Source organism: Amborella trichopoda, chromosome 9, assembly GCF_054954075.1.
Source record: "Amborella trichopoda isolate Santa Cruz 75 chromosome 9, AtrichopodaSantaCruz75HAP2 v2.0, whole genome shotgun sequence".
Classification (NCBI taxonomy): Eukaryota; Viridiplantae; Streptophyta; class Magnoliopsida; order Amborellales; family Amborellaceae; genus Amborella; species Amborella trichopoda.
Window position 1 is genome coordinate 2,319,302 of NC_142344.1, and position 12,554 is coordinate 2,331,855.

Below are 12,554 nucleotides of genomic sequence, written 5' to 3' on the forward strand. Positions count from 1 at the left end.
GAAATATAAAGATCATTTTCAAATTTAATAATCAAAAAGAGACTCTTGAATAAAAATATTTATATGGGAAAGGCTCCCATGGATAAGCATGATAAATTATAAGCTAGCCTATTATTTTTTGCAGAAAAAACTAGAGAGAGAATGATAAGTTAAAAATTTACATTACATTATTTTTAGTTTTCACAAAACAATGTTTGAGAGTGTGATAAATAAATGACTCTAATCCTCACTCTACAACAAATCTAACAAAATAAAACAAACTAAAATCCACCTAGAAAGATAAAATTACGCTTAAATAAATATAAGTTATTTGTGCCGGTCATTGCTTGAAACAGTCAACATAAGACTTTATATACTTCTCCTTATCCAACCGTCCATTTTGAATGGATTGTTGAGAGGGTCCCAATCACAATGTTACATTTTTACATCATTTTATTTTAATTTCTTTTTCTAATAATTATTTTTTGCACCAATTTTTGGACATTCGCTCCTCTCTCAAACTCGCCCCTGTCATTATATTTTATCGAAATATTTTTTAATATTTTTTGTAAGTGCGCCCCATTGAGAAGATGGTATGAACCAAATTTCATAATCTTAAACTTTGTAGGAAAAAGATTAAAAATAAAATACTTTGAAACGTCGGATCTAGATCAAATGGTGAGTGGCTCACTTGATATAAATTAAACTGATGGATAGGAGGGAAAACATATATCTTATATGCTGTAGGGAAAGTATATAAACATTTCCCATGAATATTTAAGTGGACCAATAGTATTAGACGTTTTATTTTTTATACAAGAATGTCTCACTTACTCTCACATATCAAATGTAAAATCAGGCAGTTGGGGCATGTCATTTATCCATATGTCAGGCTTAGTTCAATCAATGGCACACTCTCTGGCATGTGACATGCTCTTAACCACCCAACTTCATATCTTATAGCTAGAGATGAGTGTGAACTTTATGTATCAAAGGCGAGCAATAAATGTATACTTTTGTCATAGTATAAACACCGGTCTCTAATTTTTGTTGTTTCTTTTCAGTCTATGTCTGCATTTTTACATAAAGGAAATAATATAATAAAACTATTTGCCTTTAGTACAAGGTGGTCATAATTAATATTCATAATTGGATGTGAAATGGGGTGGCTGCATTTATTTCATTGACCAAGCTTAAAGTTCAAAATAAATTTTATTGAACTTTATAACACATCCAAGCTATCAGATTTCACATCGGATGGTTATAAGTAATTGTGACATTTCTGTACCAAAGGTAAATGATCTCATTGTATAAAATCCTTTTGCATAAAATGAATACATTATACAACTATGTTATCAACTTTAATTATAATCTAAGCATAACACAATGAATGTACACAACAGAGAGGGAGAATGCAACTCCTACACTGAGCATTAGCCTTCTATAGTTCCATTATGTGCATGTATGTGGGAGAGAGTGTAGACCTTGGGCTTTAGCATTCTGAAATATTTAAAAATGTGTGTGAGTGAAAGAGAGTCTGTATTGAAGACTTGTATGCGAGTGAAATATTCTAAAATATGTGAGTGTGTGAGTGAGTCAATTGTATGTGTGAGTGGGGGTGAGTGAAATTTTATCATGCATGTGCAATGTAGAGTTGGAGACTATATTGCGGCCTTATGCTTCTAAAATACTATAAAATGTGTTCGTGTGAATGAACAAGATAATGTATGTATTCCAAGAGAGGAGGAACAAAAAAGCAGCATACATTTTATTGTAGCCTAACCTAAGAGGATAAAGAGCAATGGAAATGCAAGTCTTCTCACAACGGACAAGATTTTTATGAGTCCATGTAGGAATGAGTCACCTCTTAAAAGTCTATTTTGTGAGATGGATTTTTGGACTTAATTTGTAAAGGTATATAATTTTTAATATGGAGATCATGAATATAAAAAAATAAATATTTTTTTAAATAATAATTCTATTAAAAAAATTAGATTTTTAAGATGGACTGCCTTTTTACGTTATACCTTGATGACCGCATTTCGTAGAAATGCGGTCCTCGCTGTATAAACAATTATCCTAAACTGAAATATCGTCCTATTAACAGGTCAAAAGACATTGTGCTCCCGAGAGAGCATACTGTCACCTACTATCAGTTCGCTATGCACGCCCGAGAGAGAGAGAGAGAGGGAGAGAGCGATCGGCCCATGGCTTCCCTTCGGTTCAACAAGCAAATCATCCCAAGTTACACAGACCCCATGGTCCGAAATCTCTAGAACTGGAAAAAACCCTAATACATGAAAAAGTTCAACTGCTTTCTGCCCGCCCTAAGCCATGGATTCCAATCTCCTGGAAAGCTTTCTCTGTCTACAATTTCATCTCCGGACTGTTCTCTCATGCCTCCGGTTCCATTATCGGCAGAACCCATTCCATCTTCTGATACTATCGATTTGGAAGGATTCAAATCTAGGGTTTGTCACAGTATAAGCAAACAACACTGGACTGCGCTGAAACGCGAAATTGGAGATTTGGGTTATCATAAACTGCTCGAGTTTTTGTTTCAATGGAACGTGGACGAAGAATTGTTGCTTAGGTTTTTCAAATGGTCCGAAAAGGAAAACGGGTCCCCCCATAACCTTGAATTTTGTTGCAGGCTTCTTCACTTGTTGTCAAATGCCAAAAAGTATGACAAAATTAGGTCGCTTCTACATTCCATGGTTAACAGAGAGAATGACTCTTCTTGCTCTGTGATTTTCCATGCTCTCACGGTTTCGAGCGATCGCCCAAAATTCAATCCAGTTATTGCAGATATGTTAGTTTCTGCGTATGCAAAGAACTCTAGGATTGATATGGCCGTGGAAGCCTTCAAAAGATCGGGAGATTATGGAATTCGGCTCTCCGTTTTGTCCTGTAATTCTCTACTGAATGAGCTGGTAAAATCAAATGATATCAAAACCCTAGAATTGGTTTACAAAGAGACGATTAGGAGGAGAATTCCATTGAATCATGTCAGTTTCAACACTGTAATTCATGGCGTCTGCAAAGCTGGGAAGCTGAGAAAAGCAGTTGATTTGGCAGCTGATATGGAGTCATGGGGTTGCTCTCCGAATGTAATTACATATAATACCCTCATCGACGGGCATTGTAAGATGGGAAAAATTGGGAAGATGTATAAAGCTGAGTCTCTTCTCAAAGAGATGGTCACAAATAGGATCTCTCCCACTCAAGTTACTTTCAACATTTTGATTGATGGGTATTGCAAAGATGGGAATAGTTTGGCTGCATTAAGAGTGTTCGATGAAATGAAGAAGAAGGGTTTTTCTCCGAATGCTATAACTTACAATTCATTGATCAATGGGCTGTCTAAAGAAGGCAAAATTGAGGAAGCTCTAGACTTAAATACCCAAATGCAAGGTTGTAATGTCCAGCCCACAATTGTTACATATAATGAGCTTATTTATGGGTTTTGTAGAGTGGGTAAAATGATAGAAGCCAAGAACGTGCTAGATGAGGTTATAGAGAAGGGTCTGGCTCCTAGTCTTGTAACATATAATTCTCTAATTGATGGGTATTGTAAGTTGGGCAAAATGGAGGAAGCTCTCGAGTTACAAGCCAAAATGTCTCAAAGAGGTTTGTGCTGTGATGTTTCAACTTACAATTCTCTTATTGCAGGCTTTTGCAGGGCCGGGAATACGAAAGGGGCGAGTAGGTTGCTTGATGAAATGGGAGAGAACAACATTCAAGCTGATGTGATAACATATAACATATTAATCGGTGAATTATGCAGGCGAGGAGAGTCTAGGAAGGCCCTCAAACTCTTGGATGAAATGTCGGAGTTGGGTGTGGACCCAAAACATGTCACTTACAATATTTTGATGGATGGGTTTTGTGAAGAGGGGAATTTAAGGGTGGCTTTAAGTCTGAGAGAGAGAATGGAGAGAGGAGGCAGAAAAGCGAATGTCGCGACATATAATGTGTTGATCAAGGGTCTTTGCAGGAAAGGAAAAATGGAAGAAGCAAATAGGCTTTTGAATGAACTGTTGGAGAAAGGTTTGGTTCCAAACCATGTGACCTATGATTTAGTTAGGGATGAGATGATAGAAAAGGGATTCATGCCAGACATTGAAGGACATCTTTATGATGTTGTTCAATAGATCGATAATGCAGATCAAGCTGAAAAATTCATTTCTAACATATATTGAAATGGTAAGAATGGTTAACATGTTCCATTCATTTACCTATCCAAGTATTTGGGGTGGGTCACCAACTCATGCCTCTGCCCTAAGTTTAAAGGGTTTTAGGACCTGAAGCCTCATCACTCTAAACTACCACAAACCGTTTCATCCTCAGATCCATGAATTTGGAGATCTATAAACACTGCAAATCTGATGATCTTGGACGTTTGAAGTTGCAACAATTGAATTGAACGGTCCAATAAAAGGGCATGAGGGCCAGTTTTCAAGGCTCAAAATCCTTTTGCTATTTTTGGATTCATTGTTGTGGTGGCCGAGATACATAGATTGCGATTGCGAAATTTGGATCCAAAATCCACTTTCGGCATGGATCTTGGACGGTGCACGAAGTTGAATAGGTGGCCTGAAGATGGCGTCAAAAGCCCACCATTTATTCATTTGTTTTTTCTGATGTACTGCTTCCTTTGTCCAGGGTTTTTCTATTATAAATTCTTCCATTCTTGACCTGATTTGGATCTATATAATAGTCTTGACAGATGTAATTTTTTTAAGGAAAATTGTTTCATGTGGGCTGGTAGGCATAACTAAACATGCGGTCCAAAAAGTGTAAAGCATCCATCTTAAAGATGGATGCAAGTTCCATTTAAAAACAATGGTAACTCACATTCCAAATGTTTTACTAGATTTATTATTTATAGTTTTTAAAATTTACTTATTTATTCATATTTATGATCTACTTATTTATTCATATTTATGATCTCCATGTGACATTACATGTCCTTAAAAATTTAGTCCAAAAATCCATCTAAAAAATATATTTATTAATAGGCCCACATTTCTACATATTCAGGCTTGGCCGCATAAAAAACTGGGTCCTCCAGTTAATATTTACTGGAGGAACGAGTGCGCATATGTAGCAGTGTACTTTTCATACTGAAAATTCATAACAATCCTGTTGTACTCTAATACATCTCATCTGTCACAGAGCTTGTAATGCATTGTTTTCAGTCCCCTTTCTCACAAGATCCATGATTACACCATGTAACCATAAAGTCTTATCACAATACACATAAATACATAAGAGTGAGATTTGTATAGAGCGTAGTCCTTATATTGTAGAAGCAAGGCGCACCCATAAAATTTATTTGGAGATATAGTTCCTTGGTCGGAAATCTTCTGATGGCTTGAAAGTGTGCTTTTATTCACAGTTATGAAATTTAAAGTTTAAAAATTGGCACGGATCAAACATAACTGTGAACAATTGAAAATCTTGAAAATAAACAGTTTAACTTGTTATAAGATGAACTACTTTTACACGTGAAATTCTTTTTTTCATATCCATAACAAGATGAACTACTACTTTTATACGTGAAATTCTTTTTTTCATATCCATAACAAAATCAAGATGATCGATTGAAGGGTTTTCCAACATCAAAACACTCTTCTTCAAAACACTCTTCTATAGACTTTATAAGGTTGTAACCTTATATATACTTTTTCTAAATGAAGACATTGGCTTAGAAGAACGACCCTCAAGGGGTCTCAGGGCAAATGGAATGTATATTATGCTGGTCGATGAGAAAAAGAAATCACGGCTAGACACTTATTTCCTTCATTTAACAAGACAATAGAGCAGATTAAATCAGAGGATTGAGATGAGAATAAGATCATAGTTTGAAATTATTTGCTGCATTTAACAGAACTAACAAAGCAGATTAAGTTTTAGGTCTAAATAGAAATACCCCAATTACAGAAACGCAAACCATAACAACTCAATTTTCTATCACATGGTTATTCAAATTAGGACTCAGCTCGCAAATTCCATTGCTTTTACTACCCTGTCAAATTCGCCCAAACACAAAACTCCACTCTCTTAATACTTGAATCACAGAGCAAGAAACTTGATGCAGAAATTATCACATACATATATACACAGTAGAGAGAGAGACAGAGGCAGCATGATCTTGCCCAAGCCCAGTGAGGCAACAGAAAATCAGACAAATGTATTCAGATAAATTAGACCGGTAATTACATATTTCCGCATCCATAAAGAAAATTAAAAAGAAAAATTAGTGGCGAAAAAAATAAGGAGCGCCTGCTCATAGTCCGATACTGATAGCAGCTACTCATAGCCAGAATCAGTACCGAGAAGATACATTAAGAAGTCTACGCAACAGGTGGCCTCAGCTTGTGATCTTGAGAGGTATCAACAACGGTAGGGGGCATCCATTGCCACATTGTCATCGCAGGATATCCAGAGTAAGGTACAGCCTTGGCTCCTCCTACTTGACTTGGAGCAGCAAAAGCATGGATGGCAGCTGGGTGGGGTATGAACCCAGTTGGGGCCATGCTCATGGCCTTAACTTGCTGTTCTAGTCTCTCTTTGTCAGCCTTCAGGCGTGTTTTCTCATCACGTAGCTCATTTTTCTCCACCTGCAAACCCCAAAGCATGAAGAGATTTGAGAGGTTTCAACTGTGAATAATAATCACATTGGTAGCAACCAAAAAACAATCCTAACTTCTCAATCTATTGCTTTTTTGGGTCATGTCAGTCAGATTATGTAATTTCTCCTCAGCTTATGTACTTAGGTTGCATTTATCATGAAACTTAAACTAATCCCATTACTCGTTCTTTATCAAAGATAATAATAACTAGGGACTTGCTAACATTTGTACGGCTGGCAATGGACTGCACCAGGGTCAGGCCGACTAGCCAGGCCCTGGTCACTATAGGGATGGAGAGCCCAGACTGGGCCGCAGGCCACATTTTGTAGCCAAGCAGTGTTCGAAAAATCGAACAGGCCTCAAAAATTGGCCGAGGGCTGGGTCCGAGTAACCAGTGAACCGGCTGGTTCAGCGGGTAGGTCCCCACTAGTTCAAAAGGTATTAAGAAAAATAAAAAAAATAAATAAATCCAAAAAAATATGAAAAATATGTTTAAAGCATAATTAAACAAAGCACATCCAAAAGAAGTTGAAAAGTAGTGAAAAAAATGAATTTTAAATAATCGATTTGTGCACAGGGGTATTTTCAAAATTTTCCAAAAAAAAAGCAAAAATTTAAAAATAAGTGTTCATGGAGAAAACATTTTTCAATCTTTGCCAAAATGATAAAAAAACATTAAAAAACACAATACAAACAAATGCCTTATTTTTTGGGATTTTACATATATATTTTTAAAATACCCAGTTGGACCACCAAAACCAGCCAAAACCAAATCGACCAGTGCCCGGTTCCAATTTGACTGGCCAGTTCCAAGTTGGACCGGCCGAGTTTGCGAACACTGAGCACAAGCCCTAGTTTTTAGGACTGGGCCGGCCCACCCAGCCCATTGTTAGTCTTACATAAAGTGAACTTCGTCCAACACAAACCAAGATTTTGGAACACTCTCAGTTTTGGTAATGCACTATTCAAGCTGTCTCTGGTTCTGGCTTAAGCAGTAAGATGCTTAGGTTAGGTTTTGAGACATCTCAATTATCTATCAGATATATTATTCAGAGCAATTTAGGTCATAACTTATAACTACTCACAAAAGACGTGGTTTTCAAAAGAGTTTTGATCATCACGAGCAAGGGCATACTTATTGTTATAAAGAATGTTTTCTAGCAATCTAATCATCAAAAAATGACAAAAGTAATCTACGTACTTAGAACAACGACAAGGTTGAGGACCAAAATATCATTATTTCATAACTTAATTAGATGAATTTCAGAACTGTTGCTTCATTTTGTTTTAATTAGTAGAACTTTCACTTTGCCGACCCCAAATAGTTGGGATAAGGCTCAGATGATGATGATGATGATGAAGCACAACTTTCACTTGTTCTCACATGACACCAAAAGAAGATGAAAGTAAGATGCGCGCCAACCTTCAAATCTTTAATAGTTTCTTGGAGCTTTTCATTTGCTTCCTTGAGCTTCTGTGCTTCAATTCGTAGCTGACTCAAGGCACGGGCAGCATCACTTAAAATGGTTGCTTTGTCAGCTTTAGGAGGCCTCCCTGGGTCGAGGATAGATCCCAACTCCAAAAACCTAAATTAAAGTTACGATCAAACAGGTAGGAAGTCGATCACGACGAGTGATACACAAATAATTAACTATGATAAATACAAAGACAATGAAGAAACAAATAGGAGAGGGAGGGAGGGAGGGAGGTATAATGATAACGATCATAAATACAATTGACTATAAGAAACAAGTGGGAGACAGAGGGACTAGGGAGGGAGGGCGGGAGGGAGGGAGGGAGGGAGAAGGAAAAGAGATGGGGGGGGGGAGGGGGTTTGGGGTGGGGGAAGCTAGGAAGAGAGATAGAGAGAGAGAGCATGCCTGTCATTCAGCCTATCTCTCCGCATTTTCTCGCGACAGGCCTTGGACCCAGGTGCACAGCACGATTCATCTCTAGCTCTGGAAAAGGGATTCGCAGATATCTTATATTACATATTCTTCATAAAAATGTGGGCAAATATGCAACAATACTTTCTGAATATCAAACAGTTGCACCCCATCCATACTCCTATAAACTTAATAAAATGCAAAAATATTGATTAAAAAAAAAAAAAAAAGTTCTATATATGCCACATATTCAAAAAACAACATCTTGTTCGGCCGCTAAGCACATCATTTAAAACCTGCCAAAAAAAAAATCCCTCTGTACAAGACATATTGCATTGACCTTAGATCACCATTATAAGTTTTAAAGAGAAAGTGCAATATTCCAAACAGCAACGACAAAAACCCAGATATAGACACCAAGGACATGAACGCAGTTCCCACATATAAAAGAACCAAAATGAAGAATTTAACCAGAATCACATTCCATTTTATCGTTGCAGAAGACCACTTTGCACCAAATACTTAATCCCATAACGGAACCTTGTACTGTATCTCAACCAGCATTCATGATTTCGAACATCGGAAATTCAATATCTAATCTATTTCTAAAAATTAATGGATAATTAATTGTCAATAAGATATCAAAACAGAATCTACAATGTATAAAACTATCAAAAAGGAGTATTACCTTTTCCTTGAGCTTGTTTGTTCTGGGCCAACAGCATTTGCATTTATGCAGTCAATATCCCAACTGTTATCAAAGATGTAAAACACTTAGAATGAGAACTTGAAGATAACAGTAAATACTAGCTCAGAATGAGAACATAAAGAACTTCAAGATAATAATAAATAATAGCTTATAAGGATGAGAGTTGAAATACTTTGTCAAAATTTAAGAACAATAACTACTGAGATTTTTCAGAAAACAATTGATGATATGAGAAACATATGATCATATCTATAATACATAAACACAACAAATTAAAAATAACATACTTTCAAAAGTCAAAATTTACAAAATAATATACAGTTAAATAAATACAAATTTGTCATAGGTTATAACATCTGATCATACTTAACTTGGGCATTAACTTATTTATAATAAAACTTTAGTCATCAAACCATTTGCAAAAGGATAATATGGTCACAAGGCAGTGCCGCACGCATTTCTATTGAAAAAGGATTGGTCTACTTGCACCGCTTGGGAACAACCATTAACTTCCATTGACGACAGATTGTTCCAGAGGCTCTTCCATGGATGAAGTCTATCCAAAAAGGTCCATTAGAAATAAAGATTCCTGGAGTTTTTTTTTTTTTTTTTTTTCCTTTTTCAATTTTTTTTTTTTTTTTTTGGAGGGGGGGTAGCTGTAGATTAAGGTGCATTATATGTCATTTTCGAAATTTTCATAGCAATAAGAGTGGAAACAATCTACCCTAGGGGTATAAGACACGAAAAATACTGGCTCAGTGGCTCCTCACTAGACCTCTCTTGAGCCACCAATTCTGAACACCTGATGGTACTAGCACTAAATATATACTCTTGGTCTGTACCATTTTGCAGGACAAATGAACACAAAACACCACTATCGGAACTCAGGCAAATCCAAACCAGGAAAATTAGATCAATCAATGGATCATACACTCAGCCATATCTCTATCAAGTCACTGATTCCAAGTAGACATGGCAAGTGAATCCTATAGACACATTGGATGCACCCCACTAGCTCCAAGGCAAGTGAATCTTATAGACACAGATATCATCATGCCATTAGAGTCTGATCTCCTCGAATGATATACAAATCATTTATGGGTACAGAACGTCTTTTTCTTTTAATTAAAGAACTTTTAATTCGGTGTAACACATATTATTGGACCCACATAGAAATTATTTATGATTGGGGAACCTCTTCTAAGCCCACCTACAATAACTTACTCAACTGACACTGTTAACTGCTAAGCAGCCCGAGAAGAACTACAGAAATGTGCTCAAGCCAGCAAGGAAGGGCCTTAGCTCCAATTAAGCTGGAGATGAAGTCAGGGCCCATAATCATTTATTTAGGTATTTAATTGGAGCCAATGTGAGGACCGTAATCATTTCTTTAAGTAGCCTAAACTCCAATTTATTTCATTGGGCCTTAGCTCCTATTAAGATGGAGCCCCTTCAAATTTGAGTATCAAAACATCCTCCAAAACAATGTTACCTTAAAAAGTATATCAATTGTTTAAGTAGGCAAGTATCAAAAAATACCATTTTTTTTTATTTATTTTTTTGAGAAACGGTTGACTTAAACAATACCAACTTATAACAAATAAACTAAATAATATGCCAACATCCCAATCAAGAACACTCAATTGGAAACCCTCCGAAGAGTTACCCAAAACAAAGAATATCATGATCTCATGGAACCAATATATTTCATAAAACGTTCAGATCCAAGCACCCAAGTTATATAGGATGATGAATAGAGAGAATGAAACAAAATGAACAGTGTATCCCTCAGTAGACAGTAATAAGAAAACCACACAAAACATCCAGAACCAAAATGGCAATCAACACACACGTGCACACATGCCCGTGCGTGCACAAACATGTAGAGAGAGAGAGCAAAAACAAAAACAAAAAAATAATTTAGACATGGCCAAAACTGGAGATTACATAAATTATACATGGAAAACTCCTAATTTGAAAGATGATGGATAATTCATAGAGCATACACAGGGAGGGGAAGAAGGGGGAAGGGGTGTGGAGGGGAAGAGAGAGCAAAAATAACAAAATCATCCACACATGGCAGAAACTGGTGATTGCATAAAGCATCTACGGTAAAAATCCCAAATTGAAATAGGATAGATAATTTTTTAAAAAAACTTTTTTTTCTTTCTAATGAGTAGGATAGATAATTCACACAGCATCGATAACTTCATCTATTTCATGAATCCTGGGGGGAAGAGGATTCGTGTAGCTAAGTCCAAATAGTGGGGATTCGGCTCAGATGATTATGATGCTGATAATGATGATCAATAACTTCATTACCTACCCATACACAACGAGCACACGTGCACCCCCATCACAAGCATAACCACAGAAAGAGAGAGAGAGAGAGAGAGAGAGAGAGAGAGCAAATCAAAGATGTAATTTTTACGATGCAGAAATTAAAGTGTTCCCTAGAACATTCAGAATCTAGATGGCTAATTATTCAGCGAGAAAGAAAGAGACATGTAAATGTACCTGGTGCTCTGAAGGTTGCCATATCCCTCAGACAAATAAAATTGAGCGTCAGATCCTGCAACTTCATTAATGGTGTCAATGTCCAATACCCAGCTCTGCTCTTCCATCCTGTAAACAATCAGTTAGTGGAGAAAACAAATAACAGAATGTCAGCAAAAAAGGAAACAAGACTATTCGCCTAAAAACCAGAGAAAAGGACATGGAAACCCTAAATCACCTTAGAGCCAGCAAAAATCCCTATCAATGGCGCCCCTTTGCCCCAAACAACAAGAACAAAGGAAGTAAAAATCACCTTCAAAATAACCAGAAGAAACCACAATCTAGGGCAATACTTGCCGAAAAATTGAATAATAAATCAAAATCTAAGGCACTGAGAAGCCCTAATTTAGGTTCCCCCAAGCTTGTGCGAGAAGAAAACCCTCATTCGGTCGAGAGATGAGGAATTGCAAAGAAGGTTAGGGTTTCAGGTTTCACTATTTGTACGGAACAGAGTAGCGATAAAAAAGGATTTGGAAAGCAGTGAATAAAGGGGTGTTTGTTGCAAGGCCACGAGGCTAAATAAATTTTCCCCGCGTTTTTTCTGTGGCTAAGGGTAAGAAAGTAATTTTCACACTTTTTTTTTTGTTTTTTTTCTTGACTCATTGGGAATTACTCAAAAGTTTGACGAAAGTTTGGTCTTTGGAGCTTCGACTTCGGCATGTTTAAAATTATTATTCTACCCTTTTTGTGCTCATCAAAAAAGGGCAGAAGACCTTTTTGATTTGGACACGGATTCTGTTAATCCATGTAAAAATGAGTCAGTTCTTAAAAGTCTATTTTTGAAAT

General features: G+C 36.6%; 2 protein-coding genes across 3 annotated transcripts; one reads left to right on the forward strand and one right to left on the reverse strand.

The window, feature by feature from the left end:
• The first annotated feature begins 2,039 nt into the window (after positions 1-2,039).
• LOC18437643 (Pentatricopeptide repeat (PPR-like) superfamily protein) lies at positions 2,040-4,678 on the forward strand. Its single transcript, XM_006847846.4, has one exon. It carries the CDS (start codon positions 2,277-2,279, stop codon positions 4,131-4,133), a length of 1,857 nt encoding a protein of 618 aa, XP_006847909.1. The 5' UTR covers positions 2,040-2,276; the 3' UTR covers positions 4,134-4,678.
• A 1,475-nt stretch (positions 4,679-6,153) lies between these two features.
• LOC18437644 (transcription factor ILR3) lies at positions 6,154-12,204 on the reverse strand. 2 transcript variants are annotated; one of them, XM_011626363.3, is made up of 6 exons: positions 12,022-12,204; positions 11,730-11,837; positions 9,192-9,254; positions 8,498-8,575; positions 8,041-8,203; positions 6,154-6,605 (listed from the first exon to the last, which is right to left on the reverse strand). In XM_011626363.3, exons 2-6 carry the CDS (start codon positions 11,834-11,836, stop codon positions 6,339-6,341), a joined length of 678 nt encoding a protein of 225 aa, XP_011624665.1. In that variant the 5' UTR covers position 11,837; positions 12,022-12,204; the 3' UTR covers positions 6,154-6,338. The 2 variants fall into 2 exon arrangements, with proteins under 2 accessions (XP_011624665.1, XP_006847910.1); XM_006847847.4 differs by having other exon boundaries at positions 11,947-12,204.
• Positions 12,205-12,554: the final 350 nt, after the last annotated feature.

Bases quoted from the DNA above. Each gene is read 5' to 3' on its own strand.
- LOC18437643 (XM_006847846.4), top strand. From the start codon at position 2,277: ATGAAAAAGTTCAACTGCTTTCTGCCCGCCCTAAGCCATGGATTCCAA.
- LOC18437644 (XM_011626363.3), bottom strand. From the start codon at position 11,836: ATGGAAGAGCAGAGCTGGGTATTGGACATTGACACCATTAATGAAGTT. The intron at 8,576-9,191 runs GTAATACTCCTT...TCCCTTTTCCAG, and splicing joins CAAACAAGCTCAAGGAAAAG to AGCTAGAGATGAATCGTGCT. The intron at 6,606-8,040 runs GTTGGCGCGCAT...TGGGGTTTGCAG, and splicing joins AAACTATTAAAGATTTGAAG to GTGGAGAAAAATGAGCTACG.